The sequence below is a fragment of the Monodon monoceros genome, unplaced genomic scaffold (genome assembly GCF_005190385.1).
Source record: "Monodon monoceros isolate NGI ecotype Baffin Bay Population unplaced genomic scaffold, NGI_Narwhal_1 Super_Scaffold_22, whole genome shotgun sequence".
Taxonomy (NCBI): domain Eukaryota; kingdom Metazoa; phylum Chordata; class Mammalia; order Artiodactyla; family Monodontidae; genus Monodon; species Monodon monoceros.
The window spans coordinates 12,205,855-12,228,679 of NW_021703779.1; the positions used below are offsets into that span (position 1 = coordinate 12,205,855).

The following is a 22,825-nucleotide window of genomic DNA, read 5'->3' on the forward strand; positions in this document are numbered from 1 at the left end:
GTGGGCAAGAAGTAACGCTTCTGCATGGCGTTTCTGTAGGACTACCGAGTGAATATTTTTCTGAGACAACAGTGGAATGATTCACGGCTGGCTTATAGCGAGTACCCTGATGATTCTCTGGACTTGGACCCATCGATGCTGGACTCCATTTGGAAACCAGATTTGTTCTTTGCCAATGAGAAGGGGGCCAACTTCCATGATGTCACCACCGACAACAAGTTGCTTCGCATTTCAAAAAATGGCAAAGTGCTCTACAGTATCAGGTAAGCTTCCTTCGGCTGCCCCCTGCTCCCTTCTCCATTTTTCTCCTGACCTAGAGCTGCATGGTTCTGCAGGGCAAGATGTATATGAATATTATCCTTTGTGGTCTCTTGTTTATTATTTAAAGTTGGTGAGAGTGCCAGTGGTTCCCATGGTCTCAGAAGTGTAATTCTCCATAACCAAAATATATTTGGTAGGATGGTGGGTAGGAGATGGTATCATATAAATATCTGCACAAACATGTTTTTATTTATTTGTTTGTTTTATTTATTTATTTTTGGCTGCGTTGGGTCTTCGGTGCTGTGCACGGGCTTTCTCTAGTTGCGGTGAGCCGGGGGTACTCTTCTTTGCGGTGTGCGGACTTCTCATTGCGGTGGCTTCTCTTGTTGCAAAGCACGGGCTCTAGGTGTGCAGGCTCAGTAGTTGTGGCTTGCGGGCTCTAGAGCGCAGGCTCAGTAGTTGTGGCTCACGGGCTTAGTTGCTCCATGGCATGTGGGATCTTCCCGGACCAGGGATCAAACCTGTGTCCCTTGCATTGGCAGGCGGATTCTCAATCACTGCGCCACCAGGGAAGCCCCATAAATATGTTTTTGATTGGTTCAATAAAGGAAGTGCAGGCCCTTTAGTTCAATTACCACTGAGCATAACATACAAATTCTCATTTCAAATAATTATGCCATTCTATAGCATTTAAACACACACATACACACACACACATACACACACAAAGATTCAATGGCTCAGTATCGTCACTGACAGCATACTTTGAGCTCAGTGAACGGAAAACTGGTTCTAAGCCCAGATCTACTTCTAACTAAACATGTGATCTTGATCTGTTAACATTTCTTGGGCTTGAGCTTGGGATAGAAAATTTCTCAGATGCATTTTTGCTTTTTTATTCAAATATGATCTTCACCAGAATATTCTCCAGAATATCACCCTACAATCAAAATAATCACTCCCTTTTAGGAACTCTCATAATAGTTTCTCTGTGAATCTGTAAGTCTCTGACTTCTTCCTATCCCATATTTTGGCTACTTCTGTACACAAATATAGCATAAGAACATAGACTTTTGGAATCAGACAAACCTAGAATTAAACTGAAGCTTTGCCACTTACTAAGTTACATAAGCTATAACCTTCAGTTACCTTAATTGGAAAATGGGAAACACCATATTTAACTCAGAGTATTCTTGTGAGAATGAATTATATACAGCAGAGGTCAGCAAATATTTTCTGTAAAGGGCAGATGGAAAGTATTTTAGCTTTGCCAGTCAGACTGTCTCAACTCTGTCAGAGCTACTCAACTCTGCCATTATAGCACAAAACAGCCATAAACAATACTCAAACAATTAGGTGTGGCCATGTTTCAATAAAACTTTATTTAGAAAGACAGGTGGTGGACTAGATTTAGCTCTTTGGCCATAGTTTGCCAACCCCTGATATAGAGTAAATAAAAATACTTGCCACAGTTCATGACACAGAGTATGTTCTCAATAAATGAAATGATGGCTGTTTGCATTTTTAAGTTAACATTCTTTCTAAATAATAAACTCTTTAAAGCCAAGATATTCGGATTTTTCATCTTTTGTAACCCCTCCCAAAGGGCCAAGACAGTGTACTGTATATGAGAGAAATCGAATGCATTGAGTAAATATTGACATGTTAAAGATTCTTTAGAGAATCCCCCTTTCTCTCCAATCTTATTACCAACAACAACAAAAAAAGAGGCAGCTAGTGCCTTTGCAAATGATTTTCACAAGTTTGCAGACTCACCACCACCAAAACTGCATTTCACAACTCTATATACAATTTAGGTCTGTACTGTAGATTCCATTCTTAACCTAGTAATTTCACAGCTTGCTGGTGGCAGATAGCTGCAACGTCTTTTGGAAGGAAAGAGGCTGCTCATTTGTAAAAAGTGGCAAAGTCACCGCTTCCACAAAGAACCAGGGAAACTTCCCCCACTTTATTTTTAAGAAACTTTACATTTATTTTTATAAAAATTTTTAAGGAAACACAGAATATTCCACATGGTGATGCATTTGGTGTAAGATGCAGTACTGGGCACAACCTAAGTTGATGTGACCTGATGAAATGGGACATATATAGAGCATGGTGCTGGGAAGGAGAGTTATAAAAAGCAGCACAGGGTATCAGCTGCTCCAGCTAACCCTCTGGGCCTTGGGTGGCAGTTGCTCTAGTAAATACCTGGCATCATGCACTGCTGAAATAAAACCAGGGTTGTTTTTTTTTTCCCTTCTGTTCTATAAAGGCTCTTCCATTCTAGAACCATGAAGAATGGAATGTCCCCAAGACTCGATCCAGAGGCAATTCTTCTATCTCTGGTTCCCAGTAGGCTCTGAAATACCCCACAACTGTTTTGGGTTGGGTAGAGTTTGTCCTGTGGCAGGCTGGTTTAGACTTTTCCTTCAGTGTGGGTATTCTATGAAATCAGGGGAAAGACCCTTGGTGCAGGAGAACTGGGCATGCCATTTTAGGGAAACACAGCTCTTGGCAGATTTGAATTGCAGGAATCTAACTACTTGCCTGGAAGGGTTTTCAATGAGCCAGACACGGTGCTGGGCCTAGAGATCCAGAGGTGAGTAAAATGTGGTCTCTGTCCTGGAAGGGCTCCAGTCTAACAAGGCAGGCAGACATAAGACAAATTGAGTAGTAGGAATAAATAGGGAACAAGGAAAAGAAAAGTGGCTCTAACTTTGCAAACGAATTCTGTGACTCAAATATTGTTAGAATTTGGGGTCGGCACCCACACTCCTGTTTACTTGAGTCACTGGACTCAATTTAACTAGAGGGTAAGTGCTAATATAGGCCCAGCTGCAGGTCCAACTCAAGTTTAAAAGTACAGCTTTTGGTGTCTTAAAGGTGCTGGAAAGTCCTTGCTGACATTCCATTAGGAAGGACTTTCCCTCAACTCTAAGGTTCACAATGCAAATACCCCCAGGAGAGGGAAAACCCTATCCTCAATTCACACTAAGCCATAAAGAGCTGATACGAAATTTTCTTTCTGATAGTAGGTTTAATGTCTGTGAAGAATAGTGACAGAGAGCATGCTGGATGCCTGAGAGGAAAAATCAGATAGGACGAAGAGAGTTAAGAAAGATAGAAGGGAGGCATACAACAGAAGTACCAAAGATAAACTCATGAATTGCCTCCACCTGACACATTTTAATAATTACTTCAACACTGGGCCACGTTAGAAAAATAATGTTCTATGGTTATGTTTTGTATTTGAATTTTCCTAAAACCTAAAGCAAATGGATGGTAGCGTTTCAGCCAGGAAAAGTTCTATGCTTTCTTAGCTTTGTAGGAGCAGAAGTAGAATTAACTCTCCATGGAAACCAAAGCCCAAGGCTTTGATGGCCAAACAGAACACAGAGAACTCTGCAGCCCACTGACTTCATAACAAGCAAGGTCACACTTCCCAAGAGGTAATATACCTGTTTGCCAGAAGACCAAGATTTTAAAAAGGGAGTGACAATAGACCGGAAATCCATACATGTCCTGCAGATTCAAACACCTGAGGCACCTGAGTAAAATTTAAACAAATCTTTTAAATAGGAACCAAAGGTCTTAGCTCAGTGTTAGAAAATTTCTATCCAGTGATGCAGGACATAGTCTCTGATGATGAAGATGTCAAATCTATTTCTGTCCACTTATCCTCTGATTACTTTTTAAATTATTCACTTCCGTCATATGTTTGATCTTACTCTGTTTTCATGTTTTTTGTTGACCCACCCCATTAAGTATTGACCATTTTTGACCAAAGTGTAAACAAGGACACACATCTTGCTTTGTATACCCTCTTCAGAGACAGTCAAATTCTAAATTCATATTACTTTAAAAGGCCTGAATCCACAGTGGAATAACGAGGTGAGCCTTGGGTATAATACATATTAGTGCTCAAACAATATTTACTGAATTGAATATAATGAATTGTAGTAGAAGTCAGGGCATCATGACCTATGGTATGCAATATGAAAGAGAAAAGGAGAGGGTGAGCATTTTTGTTTTTTTGTGTTTTTTTGTTTTGTTTTGTTTTTTGTTTTTGGCGGTACGCGGGCCTCTCACTGTTGTGGCCTCTCCCGTTGCGGAGCACAGGCTCCGGACGCGCAGGCTCAGCGGCCATGGCTCACGGGCCCAGCCGCTCCGCGGCACATGGGATCCTCCCAGACAGGGGCACGAACCCGCGTCCCCTGCATCGGCAGGCGGACTCTCAACCACTGCGCCACCAGGGAAGCTCGAGGGTAAGCATTTTTAAAGAGGAGCAGCTGGTCTCATATGTCCACAATGTCTTTGCTAATACTTGTTTTCTTCCCTTACTTCCCACTGCTTCTGAGACTTTTCTGCCGAAACTCTGACTTTTATAGAAGCATAGGGTTTTTTTAATTGAAGGTATTATAGGGCAAAATATCCTTGTTTTACTGATGAGGAAGTGACTTCTTTAAAAAGTTAAATGAGCTAAAATAATGGAGCCCATAAATAGGAAAGCTAGGACAAGAATCAAAGCTCTTGACTTCTATTTCAGAGCTATCATCTCCTACCCCACATTAATTCTTCATTTACTCCAACTCAAATCCAAAGACACAAACAAATACAATACCAAACACATGTCATTTTCGAACCAACCTTTTGGGAACTCAATTTTCAAAGGACTAGTGGAGGAAGAAGGTAACATTTAAGATGAGAATATAAAGTATCTTAAAATTTCGCAAACGTCTAAAAAGACTTTAAATTCAAGATGCCACAGTTGACCTTCAAATAGGAAGCTCATTTGATAGTTTTATACAGCATGTATAGCTTATATAGCATATCTACTTTCTGAAAACTTTTACTATCCCAGGGATCAAAGGGCTGAAAAGACCCATTAAAGTCATTAAGTCAACTCCTTGCCTTCAGACAACCTGTTGAGAACTTATTCTATTTTTAAAGACCTTCAGAGAAGGAGATTTTATATTCTCTCCTTGGATCTTATAATAAGTTACTTGAACATTGTGCAGAAACTCCTCCTTATATAACTTAAATCATATTTGCTACAACTTAAATCAGTTGCTTTTTCCCACATTTGTTAACATGATAAACAAATGGCTACCATTTTTAGAAGGATGGAGGGATTACCTCACTGTTTTTGTTTCATTTTTGAAAATGAAATACATTTTCATCCCACCAGAGTTAGTGGACATATGTTTAGTCACCAAAACTATGTTGCTGGTTTAATTTTACAGTGTGTAAAATCAGCACCAAGATGTTCTTCATCTTGCAGTTTTCAGTTCGCTGTATGGTTCAGAGCGCCTACTCTGAACCTTAAGATGTTGAATGTTATCCTGGTTCCTTCTGATACTATAGTAGACTGGGGTTTTACTTTTTAATTTTTTTTTTTATTTTTTTTTGCGGTACGCGGGCCTCTCACTGCCATGGCCTCTCCCATTGCAAAGCACAGGCTCCGCACGCGCAGGCTCAGCGGCCATGGCTCACGGGCCCAGCCACTCCGCGGCATGTGGGATCTTCCCGGACCGGGGCACGAACCCGTGTCCCCTGCATCGGCAGGCGGACTCTCAACCACTGCGCCACCAGGGAAGCCCTAGACTGGGGTTTTAGAGTAAAACACCCTTGGGCTAGGGTCTCTGGCCTCAGAACTAGCTGTGTGACCTAGGGAAAATTTGTTCTCTCCCTGAACCTCTATTTCCTCAGCTTTCAAAAAGAGATGATTTGGTTAAGAGCTTTAGTAGAATACACTATATGCTATATGCATAGACAGTCAAAAGTGGCATTGCCCTGTACTCTAGGGCCCTTGGTATTTTCTTGTAATTTCATGATTGTGCTTTCTGTCCCAGTCTCTAAGACGAAGAGTAAACTGACCAGGATAGATCCCCACGATCTCCGGACATTATTGTTTGCCTTCAGTGTCTTTTATTTTACTGACCCGGTACCTAGGGGCCCTATGCTACCTGCCAACTGCACAGAGTTCTCCAAACAATAAATAGTTATGGGATTGATCCTCCACAACAGCACCCTGCATCATCAAGACATCTGAGCCCCTCATCATCAAACTTTATCTGACCTGAAACTTATTCCTTTATGGTGTTAGAGGTGATTTACTTGTTAATTCCTTTTGATTCAATTCATAATTGCAGGTGTTGATGATTCAGTGTTCCACCATCCCAGTAGTATCTGAGTTGTCATAGAGAACTCTTGGGGATTGACATGCCTTCTACCTCTGATGATAGATTACAGGCACCACTGTGAGTAGGTGGGGTGTAGATTTCTAGACAGACATCCAACAGAGCTCCCCAAATAATCCTGTCTAATGACCAACTCCATCCACACACATAAAAGGCCAACTTTTCTAACAAAGCCTCCCACCCTTGACTCATCCTACAGCCTGATGCAAGAACTTCAAAGATTCTAACTTTGGCTATAGAATGATTTTTATGGAATAGGAAAAAAGAACATTCTTTATTTAGATGTCAGAGCTGAAAACAGAATGCACAGTGAACTAAGACCTGCCTAAATGTTACCAATGGTGATACTTTGATTATCTTACTCTCAATTGTGATGAGACATGTAAGCCCATATTTTCTATTAGAAGGCAGCTATGCAAAGCTGTGATTTCTTCTCTCTGTGCATATTTGGACCATGTTTATCTTTATATCCTATAATCCAGGCAAAATTACATTCTCATCTTCCAAATCTGTGTCCAAATCCTCATTAGTTTTGGGACTTGACTTAATGCGGTAATTAATGACTGTAACATAAGCGCCCACATCAGAATTAAGCAATGAGGCTTCAGAGAAGTGCTGGAAAATGCCATGGAAACCACGATTCCCTTCTTCCTAGGGCAAGCAAGGTTGGGAGGGTGGGACGTGCTGGCATGCATATATGCCGGTGGCTTCAGCAGGAGCTGAGCTAAGTGGTGCAGAGGGGGCACTTTTGGACAGTGGTCCTCAAAAAAGATGCATCTGAAGGTAGAAGCATTAAAGTCTAGAAAGTGTGTTCTGTACATGACAGACTCTCTTAAAGTGCTGGAAAGCTCTGCTGAGCTCCTGATTGGGTTCCGAAAGACACATACACTCAAGGGCATAATACTGGTTCAAACACAACAGAGTAAGGATTTTACCCTTGTTTGAAGGGAAAAAAAGGGGGTTATGCAATGAAATACATGGCAGGCGGCATGACCACTTTTCCTTGACTGTTTGCCTGATTGGACTAGCAATAGCAACCAGTAGGTTTTTCTCCATTTGGAGGTAACTTTCCACTGCATTAACATTCATTAGAGTTTGCTCTGAAGGTGATGGTGCAAAGAACAGAATACCAAGAAGGTAGCTTAGGGCATCAGGAGCACCACACCTCCTTCCATCATTTACTGTATCCCCTAGGCTCAAAGACCAGCCTCTCTAACTCCATCAGTTTATTATTCTGAGTCTCGGTTTCCTTACTAAAAAATGAGATTGAACCAGGAGATGAGATCAAGTCTGAGGCTCCTTCTAGCTCCGTCATAAGTCTCTAATAAGTCTCAAAATGATCTCCTCTTTCCCAAACCGCAAAATTCCTTCTGGATGAGGAAATGAGAGTGGGTCCTTCATGTCCCTTAGGGTTTGGGAGCCAGCAAGAGGGGATTCTGAATTGTAAGGTGCCTATCTCAAACTACTTTGGGATCTTTGAACCGTTTCCTCCCAAACTGAACATCTGAGGAGAGGAACTGATCTTGGAGTGGGGTAGGGAAGGTTGGACTACCTGTTGTTTAAGAGGCAGCCTTATACTCAACATATAGTTTACACCGTGACAAATACTTAACACTGAGCTCCCTATTGAGAAATTTCCCAATCGCAAATTAGATCATTTGTACCCTCTGATTCAACCAGCAGGAGCATCCATGAGATATTATTTTAGAATGTGTTCATGAATTATGGGTTTATATACTTTCAGACAACTATACAAAGATGGCTGGCTAGGATAATTATTAACTGGATATATAAGACTAAAGGAAATCACCTGGTAGCTTGGAGCCAACAGAGTTCGAGGGCTAGTCTGCCATTATTAATCACCTGACTTTTCCTGTGGCAGGAAGCCAAAGGAAATTCAGAGGTCCTGGTGAACCTGCTCAACTTATGTTGACGTGGGCTTCTGCCTGGTCCACAGTGCTGCTTTTCAAAGGCTCCCTCGATGACGTTAATCCCAAAATAAACACAAATAATATCACCATGGCTCTTATGAAACGCATGAATTACTTTAGTGCATTCTCATAGCACATAATTCAAAGGAAAGACACTCCGTTTTAAAATGGGAAAAAATCGTCTATCCTCAAAGCTCAACAGTCTTTCCAATAAGTCTATCCTTGCTCGTGGCATTTAAAATTACAAACCAACATCTGATACAACATTTATCACTGGACAGTCACTGAAAGACAATTAAGGACATATATAATTATGTCAAGTTCTACAACGTGACACACACTCAGAGCAAGGCCATCCCATATGGGATTGATCATCCCTTTCCAAGGACAACAGAACAAATGTCTATTCGATGTTTCGTTTTAGTGGGGATATTTTGCTAAATATGAATAGTTAGATGAAAGAAAGCAACAAGTGAGCTAAGGGATTAAAGACAACACTAAGGGGGTGGGGCAGATGTCAGTTCTGAAGTTCAGGAGGACTTGGGTTCAAATCCAGTCTTACTAAGTGACCATGAGAAGTCACTTAATTTTTCTTTGATCTGCAGTTTTTCTCAGTCCCTGATAAATGTTCAGTGAATGTCATAATCACCCTGGGTTGGCTGTAGAATAAGGGGAGGGGAGTGGCGAGACAGTTCTCCCCATTCTTCCTAATCCATACACACGGACATTTCCTTACTCAGTACCTGTTACACTCAGGCTCCACTCACCTTCCATGAGTCCCAAGCAGATGACTACTCTCTGTGCCTTGGGTTTCCTTCCTTTGGGAGGTATATCGCTCCTAGCAGAAGTGACAGTTGCATCTTTTTTCAGCTAAGGCCTTGGGCCCCCTCTTCAGCTGCTTGTTAAGAGTCAACTAAGGAATTGTGCTTGGTTTCAAAGTGTTATCTAATCAAGAATGGACCATCCTACCATCTGACCAAGACTCCGTTCTTTCTCTCTCCAACCTTTGCCACCAGAAACAGTGGCCAGCAAGTCTCCGCCAGTTACCACAGCAGAAGTCTTAGTGCGGCAAAATACCAGCAAAGTAGCACAATTTTGCTCTCAGCTGTCAGCAGATGAAAAGTTACTTTGGTTTTCTTAAAACCATATCTGCAGTTCACAAGCACTTGTTCTTTTTCTCTTTCACCAAAAGTAAAATAATCCCAAATAAAACACTGCTATACAGTGCTATTCCCTCTTTTTTCACCTCAGTGTCACCATTAAATAGCTGTGAACTGAGGCAATAGAGTGACTGTGGACAAGTCAGTTGTCATTATTTTAATGTGCAGGCTAATAACATTTTATCTTCATGAATATTTGGTTGTATAAATAAATACTAGCTGTGAAATGACTGAAATTTAAAATGTAACTAAACTGTGGGCAGAATTGGTTACATGAATCTTTGATAATTTGAGCTCTCCTTTCTGATGGTGTTCCATTTAGCCCTCTCCCATTCACCACCTTCAAAACATTTTCGTTCAGGAAATATCAAAACATTTGGAAAAGTTTTAGCTGCAGATTTATCAGTCGCTCTCCAAGTTGAATCCAATCCATATTTGGACTTAATTAACACGGGCCCACCATATGTGTGCACATTTTCTGAAGGGACCAGGCACAGATGGGAGCAGATACTGTATTTCTGTCCTTCCCAGCTAGTAGTGCTCAATGCATATGGGTATTTTCTGTGATGCCTTTATAATGTTTGGTAAACATGGACCTTCCTAGTCAGCCACTGGCATTTTAGTCAGGGGACAGGAGTAGAACACCTGATGAACCAGCAGTGTTGCCATTCATCTCCTGAAAATCCCAAGGTCGACATGGAAAAACAGGTTTTATATTTATTTGGAATTAACTAAGGGGATAGAGTCTAACTGCACAGCTTACGACCAACCTGGGGTTTACTTTCAGCCCTAGACAATATTGAAAAAATGATTTCTCTCTGGTGTCCTAGCCACAGGGTTCTGAGCCCTGTTATCCACCTAGGTTCATCCTTCCGTTTGATACTCTCAGTATCAAAGTCTGCTCTCAGGGATATGGGTAGGGAACCTGAGAATCTATCAACTCATATAGACAAAGGAGGAAATGACTAACGGTACTTAAGACACCATACTCTCCCTAGATTTGCATCTTAATAGTCATGGAAGCCTTTAGCTAAATGTCTATTAGCTCATTATACTTGGCAGCCATGAATTTTCAACCTTTACTTATATAAAAAAGCACAGCCACATTTCATGCCTTGCATGCCTAGCCAAACTTGGACCAATTACTTTTGTCCTCTGTGGATAAAGATCCTTTCGCGGGTACCTTGAGTTTTGATTCAGGATCATCAAATGATTATTGCAAGTCATACTTCCCTGACAGACCCAAAGGGCCCTCTCAGGATCTAGGTCTGGAAGGGTAGGTTATCTGCTCTACCCAATCAGTGTGAGCGCTTATTTAGGCCCCAAGGGAGAATGAAAAGCCTTTTACTTGATTTAGTTCAACTATGTCTGATTTACATAATCTGGAAGGATTCTTTAAATGAGAATTTGAAAACAACTTTAAAAAGTTGAATAATAAATGCAGAACTACTGGGATAGACTCCACTGAAAGAATATATGTATGTACACACACACATATATACACATATATATTAATATCTTAGTAATGTTAAACTACGATCTCCTTCAAGAGAGAAACTTATTTCAAGTGTCTGATAAGCATGAGGCTCAATAAATGCTTGCCAAAAATTGCTAAATGGACGTAGTAGGTTACAGCCCAGGTGGAGTTCTGTTTAACCCGAATCCCTCCTCACGGAAGACCTGGAGCTGGTCTTCCTCCACGCTCTGACCTCCTCCCTGCTCAGTACCAGGAGCTTTTGTAAATTTTTAGTTGGGTTCATGCAGTGAATGTTGCAGCCACCACCCCAATTTCCTTTGAAATTTCTCGGCGGCTGATTTTTCTAGTCAGAGACCAGAGACAGCGCCCTGAGTAGAGTTCCACTGTCCACCTTTGCACACTCGTGTGTGTTAATAAGCATCTGGTCTGGGTTCCTCTCTGCTGTACCTTCCACCCCTCTTAGCAGCGTTCCCAGTTTTCTAGCCACACCCACCATATTCTTGGTGCCAATGAACTGACCTTGTTATTACTGCCTTGACCTTACCAGCATGCCACTCCATGGTGACTGAGGCTCGTGATTAAGCCCCCTTGTCTCACTACCCCCGGTCCAATCACTTAGAAGCCTACTTGGGCCTCACTGGCTGGACCTGGTTTCAAGTAGAAAGTCATATTTTCCAAAGAGAGTGCTAGAGCTACTGAAAAATCACAGACCCCTTTCTCAATCCCTTCCTATTTCCCTTTCAAATTTTTCTCCTTTTAGTCCATCACAGGGACAGTACATAAAAGTCCTCCCTTGGGACATGCTGAAGTAGAGCTTCTTAAAATGTGCTCCACAAGACCAGCATCAGTTTACCTGAGCTGCTTCTCAGGAGGGCCTGAGAACCTGCATTCCTACCAAGCCCTTCAGATGACACTTACGCCCACCAGAATTCGAAACCCATGGTGCTAAAGGAGATCTTGATCAGACAACCAGCCTGGTGGGGTCTTTTAATCCAATGACTCCTCTAACTCTTCCCTCCCTCTCCCCATATGTGTGAGTTGTATAAATGATGCACATCTGGGACTTTCCTGGTGGTCCAGTGCTTAAGACTTTGCCTTCTAATGTAGGGGGTGCAGGTTTGATCCCTGGTTGGGGAGCTAAGATCCCACACGCCTCGTGGCCAAAAAACCAAAACATAGAACAGAAGCAATATTGTAACAAATTCAATAAAGACTTTAAAAAACGGTCCACATCAAAAAAATCTTTAAAAAAAAATAAATAAGTGATGCACACTTAACTTGACTTCTAACTTGCCCCACGCTAATTTCATTTAAGGTCTAGGTAGGTTAGGAGGACACTCTTGTTCAATACATGATGCATCCTGTCAAATCTCCCTGACGTTAGAATGTCACATGGTTTAGAGATTTCCAGGTACACCTGAGAGGAAAGGGTCAACAGACCTACATTGTACAGTAAGGCTGTCCTTATGTTCTTGGAGAAAGAGTGGACAGCATTCTAGGATGTTGGATGACAAAGCCCTACGGGGGCAACAAATATCTCACCTATATACCCAAACTACCAGAAAGTTCCAATTTTAAGAAGCATTATTATTTGGACTTAAGGCTTTCATCATATTCAAGAGTGGAAATTCACCTATAAGAGGAAATCTTCATGCTGGTCACTGTCACTTACAGTTTAGAATCATAGAAATTTTGAGCAGGATGGGGTCGTGGGTGAGGAATGAGGCCCAGAGATTTAGTTAGGGTCAAATTGCTCTTTCTCTGTAAGCATGGTCCACCACCCAGGTCCCTAGATCCCCAGTCAATGGTGCTTCTCCTCTGTGAGGTGGCCAGGAGAGGCTGGAGGAGTTTTTAAAAGGAAAAGTCATGGGAAGCCTGGATGCCTGCAGAAAAAATGAAAGGTCTACAACCTATTCTGCTAGCTTCACAGACAAAAGAGGATGATAACAGATTCTTTTTCTAAGGAGGAAATGTGGTAGAGTGGAAAATAATAAATAAACTTTGACATCAATTAAAGTTGGGTTCAAATCTAACTTTGGTTGCTTACTGGTTTTGTGACTTTGGGAAAACGGCTTAACCTCTCTGAGCTCCACTGTGCTTATCTCAAAGACAGGGAATGCTGTGTGCCTCGTGGGATGGTACTCCATGACTGCAAAATAATGAGAGCACCTGACCTACAGCAGGTGCTCAGAGAATGATGATCAATACTATCGACATCACTTGAATTCTTATCTTTCCTTATTAAGTATTTTGATCCTAAAAGAACACCACAGGTTCTGTCCCCTCTGATATTTCTGTGTACTGCTAGGGTTTGCAGTGTGCTACACAGAGTGTGCTAAGCAAGGTCTCTGACAGAGGAACAGCAGCAATATACCTGAGACTCTTGCTTTTCCTGAAACACAGAAGCATCCCCTTACCCCTCCTTTCCAAACAAGACAGACTACTATAACCGTCAGAATTCACTCTCTCAAAAGAGGATGTTGGCAATCTTTGCTTTAAGCAGGAAGATCCCTAATGACAATTTGTAATTCCACCTGAAAATTCGTTTTCTCTTCAAGTGGCTTTTTTTCCCTCAAGAATCTTTTGCTGGGAATGGACTTCCACTTCTAATACTGAGTGCCTTATGAACGAGTAGCTGCTTTGTGAGTCAAGGAACCTCCTGTCCGCCATGACGTTATAAAGTTAAGTGATCAGTTCGCATGCTTCTAGCAATAGGAGAACAGTCCTGGCCGTGGACCCAGCTACCTGAGCAAGGCTCAAGGACAGGTGGACAGGGCTTCCGGGCTTTCTTTCAGCTTGATTTGCCTTATTTCTAGTTCCCACTAGAAATGCTAGCAACTTACAGAAAGGGCCAGGCCAGCTTTCAGGCTTCTTTTGCCAGTCTGGGAATTTGGCAACACCCCGTGGGCTCAGATGACCCTTCTTCTCTTCTAAATCCTCTGTCCTTTCCCATTTCTGCTGAATAAAAGCCTTACGTTCTCCCACAGAGCTTGAGGACGAAGATTCATTCATTTGCTCAACAAATATTTATTGAATACCTCATCTGTTGAAGGCATTATTTTAGATGGTGAAAAAGAGACAGTTGTAGCCTTTGTGGTTCTTGCATAAGGGAAGAACCTTGCGTAGGAGAGAAATAAGTAAATTTAAAAATATATCTGATTTTACAAAGTATAACATTAACTCAGTTTACAATGTCTGCATCTATCATTGTTTTAAACTTTAAATAAGGCATAAACCCAAGAGCTGGTTTGATGGCAAGGTGAAATGAATAGGAGAGTAGTAAGGAAGGCGAGGGAGATTTGGGTGGAAGCTGACTTCCTGTGCTTTGTCTTATCCTTTTGCCTTTAAAATCAAAATGTTCACTCAGCCTTCTTACTCTCTATAAAGAAGTAGGGCCTCTATAAGGGAACTTTATTCCTTCCCTTGTGCAAACAGGAGCAGGGGCTCCCTGAATGCATGCATGTCGCCACAGTGACAGTGGGAGATGCGCGACAATGCTTCAGGGAATGAGTTCTTTAAGAAAAGTCAAATGGAAGATGGGTGGCCTCAGCTCACTGCCTTCACACGCAATGGCCTTAATATTTTAGATGGTGAGGAAGAGGAGAGCAAATCTGACATGCTGTAGGCATTGTCTGCTAGCAAAAAATCTGGCTTTCAATAAAAATACTTAATTCTGTGAGACCCCCCCCAAAAAAAAGATGGAGAGCCAGAGTAAAGGGGATAAAAATAGTTCACATTTTAGTATATGTTGTATGTGTCAGTATTATTTGGTGCAATTTCTGCATCTCTGTACAAAATAATATCGTCTCGTTCTTTCCCCAAAACTCATGTTTTTAAATTAAAAGATAGCTTTTAAATAAAGCAGTGGTGGTTACTTTTGAAGGTTCTTGACTGAGAAGAGAGCACATGGGAATGTTCTGGGGTGATGGGAATATTCTAAGTCTGGTCTGGGTGCTTGTTAAACAGGTGGGTATAGATGCAAAAAGGTATCACGCTGTAACTTAAGATTTGTGTATTTTTACTGTGTTTAATATACGCTTCAATGAAAAGGAAAAAAATAAGTAAAAGGCAAGTCTGGGTTTTAGGCCTGCGGATGTGTGGTACACTAGACATCATAAATTATGGGCTCTGTTGGCCATGAAAGAACTGATTAGATCTTTCCAATCGCTTCCCATTTGCTCAGCGGATGACGTGATTTAGCAAAGTGGGGAGCTGTTAACTTGCCTCCTTGTTATTGGCACCCATTGAGTTCCCATACAAAACCTACCTAGAAAGGAAATTAGAAAAATAAATAAGGAAGAAGGGAAATACCCACTGAGTTCTCAGCTAAGACAAAATTCAGAGAGAGTTTCAGGCTCATTGGGAATTTCTCTCAGTGGGGTTTTCCATGGCTGTTAATAGTTTTGACCCCAATAATTCTGGGTCCCTATAGGATTGTTAGATCTGCCACAAAGGCAGAAATATCATGTCTGAAGCCTCTTCCCCCTAAACAAATGTGAAAAGTTCACAGAAGAATTGTATTCAGCAAACCTATGATTAAGAATACTAAAATTGCGTTGTTTCCCATAGCAAACAAAATACAACTGAATTTCCTGTTGCATGTTTTTAAGCTGTATTCATTTTTGCTATTATTATTTTCTAATTTCTCAAAAGTAAACTTTTCAAAATCATAATGAAATTTCCAGATTTTCTAGTTTTGATTCACTTAAACTATACACATGCCCTCTGATTATTTTTATATGATGGACATATTTTTGTTTGATGTATTTCCTCTTTAAAAAAATAGAAAAGAATAAGTAGATTCTTACTGTGTTAGTAACAGTTTTAAACCCACAGATCCTTTTGAGATTCCCCTCCCTTAATAAAGTGTCAAATTTAAAAAATTTTTTGATTACTAGAGATTTTCATTTTGATTCTTTCACTCTTCCCTTACTTTAAAGAGTTCATGGCATTGATCTCAATAAAATAAAATCTCAAAAAAAAGTCTTTATGCTGGGAAGAAATGTAAATATCTTTAACTATATTTATACTGCTATCTCTAAATGAACTCCACAACTGACAAAAATTATTTTTCCTGTCTAAAATGTTGTTTTAACTCAGAAGTTTAGAACCCAAAACTATTGTTTTTCCTTTAGAAACATGGTATTTGTGTTCTCAGAATAGCTCAGAGAAGGTAGGTAATTTATTTAGCAATGAAATACTGTATGTTTGTGGCAAAATTTTAATAATAATATAATTATAATATAGCAAAACATTATTGAATAAAACATAATTTAATAATTTTACCCTTCAGCTATTGTTTAAAGAAAGGCATGTTTAATTACATAAAGACGGACATCTTAGATTAGCCTACACTTGTCAATATAAATAATGCAGAATGAACAGAGTAAAACAAAATATGAATCATCCCACCAACCAGAACTATCTGCTCTTAATATAGTGTTGTGTTTACTTCCAATATTGAAAACATATTTACATAATTGAGATTATACTGCACTGTTTTGTATCTTGCTTTTCCCAGTCACTGTTGTATTTTGATGATTTTGAAGACTGTCAGCATGGATTCTTTGTCTAACCTCACTTCAAATCCCAAATCTTTTCTTTCTTTAAAGTAACTGGGCCACTCTTTTTTTAATTTTGTCTTGGCTTGTATAGAAGGTATAACATGAAGCTGAGAAAGGAAAGAGAAGGGAACCAGGAGGGGAGAGCATGACAGAAAGGGAGAGTTTAGGTAATGGTGTAAAAGTCAGAGGGGTCTATGGATAGAAAAGATGTTTGAGAGAAAATGAACAGAAGTTGGAGCAGTGAACTTCAGAATAACAAGGATTCTAGTATTAGAGCTAAATGGCAATAAGCATCATTTGATCTTACCCCATCATTTGGTGAGGATGCGTGTTTATTGAATTTAAGGTCTTGCTTTGGGGACAGAGACAGTTGGAGGCAGTACTTGAAAGGGAACACAGGTCTGCTGATTCTCAACCTTAATTTCCTCCCTTGAATCTCTGAGGTATAGAAAAACTGAAGAGCAAGAGGTGTGTACCATTTCCTTGAGGACTAAAAAAGGAAATAGTAGAAAAGAGGTGGTGGCTTAATCAATATCCTGATAAAAGACTTGATCAGAGCTGGCTGGAGCTTGGAAAGTTAAGGAAAGGGGGAGCACAGTAGTCCCCCCAGGGTGCAGAGAAGAGAAGACTATGTATTTATACAAGCCACCATCCTCAAATGGTTTTGTTTTTTTTAGATCAAGGATTACCCGCTCCAGACTTGTCAAAATTCTAGAATGAATGCTACAATGTACAACTGACCTATCCATGTAGTTAGCAAATGAAAAGATATTGAAGTTTTTGCCCACCTGATGGAAGGAGAACGAATACTTATCACAATCAATTATGCTTATCACATCATTTATTGTCCTTGAAGCAAAGGCCACCTGTCCAATTCTAAAGCAGTACAAACTTTACGCCTTTTGGACATCAGTGTGTGTAAGAAGAGCCCACGGTTCTTGTTACACTATTTCTCAGTGCTCTTCTTGATTCTAGAATAAACTTGAGACCAGTGCCACTGGGGAGATGAGACTCAGAGGCTGGAAGATGGGAAATGGAGAGTAAGGGGTTACAGCAAAATTCTATAGTATTTTAAAAATTTACCAATGACTACTGTTCATTTGAAAATTAGAAAGCATTTTCCTGAGTGAGAGCTGAGACTTCATTACTTGAATCAGTGTCACTCTGCTTAATGCAAAATGTGTTTTTGGTTTGCTTCTCAAGAACCAGACCTCAAAAATTAAAAACTTGTTTTAAAAATTTGTTTTCTCTGCTAAGGCTCACCTTGACCTTATCCTGTCCCATGGACTTGAAGAATTTTCCAATGGATGTCCAGACGTGTACAATGCAGCTGGAGAGTTGTAAGTCACTACTACTGAAATGACCACCTGCTTGTTTTAACCAATGACCTGGTTCTTTCAATGTGCCATTAAGGAGAAAAAACCCGTAAGACTCATTCTCTACGTATTTAACAACTCCCGAGGTCCTTAAGGGAAGGACAAGCAAAAGTGAATGTGTGTGCATGTCTTATATCCAATAGAGAGAAGACCATTTTTCAAGGTAAAATGCCAAATAACTTGCCCTTCCTCAAAAAATGAGCCTGATTTAGTAAGCTTTTCTTTGAAATGAAAATGTCTCCTGGGAAAATTAAGATTATTAGTCATTTAACCTCTATAATGAATCACATTCTAGTCAGAAACTTGTATCTCCTTCTATCTCATGCTTGTATAGACCTTCACCCCAAAGGAATTTTGGCAGGAAGGGCTAATTGATTTGAGGACAAGATGCAGGGGCCTTAGCCAGAGGAGGAAACAAAAATGAGTGGCATGAGATGATAAGGAATAAAGGCATCTCCCTTAGATGGGCAATGGATGTCCAAAGGCCTGGTGAAGGGAATAGGAAAATGCTACTACTTTGTCCCCTTTATGTCATGGCCCTGACGCCACTGAAATCTTTGACATGTGCCGTAAGTTGCTGATGCCTCCAAGGTAATGGGATTTTTAGACAGGAGACATGAAATATTTCCTGGCTTGCTCTGTCAGTTCCTCTGTTTGTAAAATGCAGAGAATAATAAGTGCTACTGACCTACAGGGATGTTAGGAGATTTAATGAGGCAGGGGCAAGAAAATACTTTTAACTTCTTGGTTTAGAAAAATAACAAATGTAAAAAGACATATCAACTATTATTAAAAGAGGCGGTGACAGGGTTTCCTTCTGATCATTTAAAATCACTGTAGACTTCCCTTGAAACTTCCTACAAAAATAAACAAAATAATGAAGCATCTTTGTTTGAAGAAGTTGTCAGGAATAAAATGAGAATTTCTGGTTTATAATAGGCTTTATGTATTCATATTTTCCTTATCGCCCCTTCTCTTGAGAAGACAGTTAAGAAAAACTTTTTCCTACATAATGATTCCTTCTCTGTGACTTCTCTACTGCTCCCAACTCTCCCCTGACTCAACCCAACACTTAGTTTCTCTATAAAACAGAAACCATAGCTGTCATCTGAGGCTCCTCCAAGGCTTAAAAACTCCAATTAGTAAATATGCTTGGCCCTTGCAGGACCTAGGAGTAATGAAGTGAAAGAAGCAGTGATGTGTTTACCACTGACTTTGACTGTGAAGGGTGGGAATTGCTCTTTACTTTTCTACCCTCATATCAAGTCCTCCTTCCCCACATCTTTACCTCTTCTGTTTGCCCCCAGCTGGGGTTTCCAGGTGGCTGACAGGGACTATTATTGTAGTGGTCAGCAAGAAGCTGACCAGACAAGAACAGGGGGTGTTTGGCAAGTTTCTAGTATTTGGTGGAGATACTCAAGAAGGGCTCATGCAGCACTGATGTGGAAGAGACAGGGTTGGCCATTCTCTCTGTGGATCATCAATGCTTATACGAAGTCCCCTTTGTGATTCCTTGCTTGTTCTTATTTTCTGGCTTTGAATGGAAAATATGGCCCAAAGAAAGAGGAAAGTAGATTCCAATTAACTTTGCCATTGATTTCTGGGTAGCTTTGGTGAGTCACTACCTTGCAGTAAACAAGAATACGTATCTATAAACTTAATAAACTTGCTGAGGTTACTGGCCAGCCAAAACCTCACATAATAACCCTTGTCCTCCTCAATCTCCTTTTAGAGTTCCAATATCACAAATAAAGAAAGAAGGGGGAGAACTGATGCCTGAAAAAAGAGTAGCCTTCATTTCCGGGGTGTAAAAAACCCAGAAGCCCTTGACATAATGACCTAGTTAGCAGGAGCTTGGAGGCTAAGTGCTAACTTCGGTTTACTAAACTGGTAACAGTCTTACTCTGGATGGTTCAAAAGTCATATAACAATATGACTTTATATAACAGAGAATCTGTTTTACTTCATATTAATCATTGTGATGTGTGGGCCCCTTTAGCAAGACACCAGCACAAATGAATATGCTTGATTTGCATATCCCACAGCTTCCTCTTAGGTTACCTGCCTATAGCCTTCCCCGCTTGCTAAAGTAACTGAGGATTGACCATAATGACTTGAACATAAACTTTCTCAAAACAAAGCTAATAGACCCTAGGAGAGGGGCCAAGTCTGCAATGGAAATATTTTAAGCAGGCCTGTGATAAATCCATTCCCTTTTTTTTTTTTTAAAAAACGGAATGCCTTTCATTTCAAATACTAAGACTGGTGCCATGAACTGCATTGTCTTAATGGATATCCACAGACACAGCTCTTTAAAGTAAAGACAATCTTCAAAGGATTTTTGTTTGTTTACTTGTTTGTTCTGCAGAAACATTTAGTGGATAGAGTGGGCAGAAGAAAAATGGACTTTATAAGTTCCATTCTCCCATTACACAGAAAAAACAATCATTCAGACATAGCTTGTTGTCTTCCATTTCTTTGGCTCCAATGACATGTAGTTGTCATGATGATTGCAGCTCTTTTATTAAAAAATGCTCTTGAATTGATCGAGCATATGTCGCTTTAGATGATGTCCTTGTTTGTTTCTTTACGTGGCTAGACTTTCAAGCTTTCTTGGAAAGATGCATTCAATTTTTTACTATCATTTGTTTACTGCAGTTGGGTACACAATGAATGACCTGATATTTGAGTGGTTAAGTGATGGTCCAGTTCAAGTTGCTGAAGGATTGACACTGCCTCAGTTCATTTTGAAAGAAGAGAAGGAGCTCGGCTACTGCACAAAGCACTACAACACTGGTAAGTTTCCTTTGAGCTGCTAAACCCAAGTGGGCTCCATCTGCCGCTTGGAGTATATATCCCATCACCTTAATTGCCGCATATTTACCAAGAAAGTGGAGCTATGAGGCACTGTCCTGGGCTTGGGTCAAAATGCCCTCAACACATAAGATGCCTATATCCTTTCGAACAGGTCAGGGAGCCCAACAGATAATTTTTCCAAAAGACGGAGAGAAGGAAAGAGATTTGGGGATCTTTTGCTGCTCTCTTGCTGACCATCTACTATCAAATGAGTCTGAGGAAAAGTGTATGAGACCTTGTAAATGGTGCAGGAAGTGTATGAATTCTCGCCCATTCCCAGCATCCATTCTTGACGTTAGCTCCCCGGGTCAATTTGCACTCTCTGCCTTAGTGGAAGACAGAAATAATAACACAGGTCTTCGCAAACCCAGAAATACAGCTGTTGTACTCTCCAGTCCTATAGACAGCGTGCATGAAAATCAGCTTGCGGGGAGTCAGCTGGCTCTAAACTCACGCATTGTCTGTGGTGCTGACAGACACATGGGTCAGGGGGAGAATGTGAGGTAGTAGCAACAAGTGGGCATCTGTTGTTCCCCGGAAGATTATGCCCGCCGAGTAAAGCTGATAGCCTTTCCTATGAACATCCTCGTCTGTGATGCCACACAGCTGATCAAGGAGAGGCAGTCGAGACATGATGGTTTGTTCAGTGACTGCTCTGGTCCATGAACACTTGTTCCAGAAGTCAACAGTGCTTCCTATGAAATAACTAAAACCGGACTCTAAGGTGTCCTTCCTGGCCAAGAAGAACCCAACCCTACCTCATAATTTGTGTGAGCTAAGCCGAATTACCTTCTGTGTTTCTAACTCCAAGCCAATTAAAGAGGAAGGAAAGTGGGAAGGGGCAGGAACATCGGTCTCTTAATAGTATGTTACAAGTTTTAATATCTTTATATGCACTCTATTTTATAGGCAATGCAACACTGTAAACAGATTCTAGGAATATTCTACGTGTCCTCAAGCAATTACCCAGGAGGTTATGAAATTTTTACAGTGACTAGATTATATTCATGGTTTCTACAAATGTATATTTTTCTTTTGCTATTGGTAACACAAAGATAGATACACAATTATCCAAATCCTTTAGGAGCCCCATGTGAACTTTACTACTTAGGAAGGAATGGTTTCAACTATTTCATATTATATGTTATATATTATATGCTGTGTAGTATATGCTACACATATATGTTGTAGGTTATATGTTATATCCTATATATTACATACAATAACCCCCACAAAACATGAATATTTTCTTTCCAATGGATAGTCTAGAAAATTCTGAAGCTCTGTCTAAATAATCAGGCTGCAACAAGCACAGATTTGAAAATTAAATATGCCACATGGTTTTGGTCCAGTGACTCTTTACATCACTCGTTCTCACACTGTCATTTCCATTACGGGTTGAGTTGGAAAAGAGTTGAATTGGGTGTGTAGTGTCAGCGTTTTGTGCAATCTTTCAAATCCATCGCTAATGCTCCTTTTTAATAAAAATAAAATGGGAGGCTGGAACGGGAAAGATAAATTCAAATTGGATTTTAAATCATCACTTCCTGTTTCCAGGAAAGTTTACCTGCATCGAGGTTAAGTTTCACCTGGAACGCCAGATGGGATATTACTTGATCCAGATGTATATCCCCAGTCTGTTGATAGTCATTTTGTCCTGGGTCTCTTTTTGGATAAACATGGATGCAGCCCCTGCCAGAGTTGCACTGGGCATCACGACAGTCTTAACGATGACCACCCAGAGTTCAGGCTCCAGGGCATCTCTGCCAAAGGTAAGAAATCTCCTCACTTGACAACAAGTGACCTGAGAGGTTTGTCAAAGGTCTTACGGGCTGGAGAATTCTGTGAAGACAGAAATGTTTGCTACCCTGCGGCACTGTTGGAGATGCAAATGCAGTAAGAAGAGAATGGAAAGCTGAGTTTGAGAGTTAGAGCTCTGAGGACATGGGGGATCTTCATAATCAGATCAATTAGGGGAAAGGAGATTCAGGGTTGAG

At 40.6% G+C, this 22,825-nt stretch overlaps 1 protein-coding gene across 5 annotated transcripts in view; it reads left to right on the forward strand.

Annotated features, from left to right (window-relative positions):
- Nucleotides 1-22,825, forward strand: part of GLRA2 (glycine receptor alpha 2) — a 200,542-nt gene that overhangs the window by 51,509 nt on the left and 126,208 nt on the right. For all 5 annotated transcript variants that reach the window (XM_029240742.1, XM_029240745.1, XM_029240743.1 and 2 more), the window contains 4 exons: nucleotides 40-263; nucleotides 17,854-17,936; nucleotides 20,631-20,768; nucleotides 22,386-22,600. In XM_029240742.1, the coding sequence (XP_029096575.1) occupies nucleotides 40-263; nucleotides 17,854-17,936; nucleotides 20,631-20,768; nucleotides 22,386-22,600 (660 nt within the window). The remainder of the gene's footprint in view (nucleotides 1-39; nucleotides 264-17,853; nucleotides 17,937-20,630; nucleotides 20,769-22,385; nucleotides 22,601-22,825) is intronic.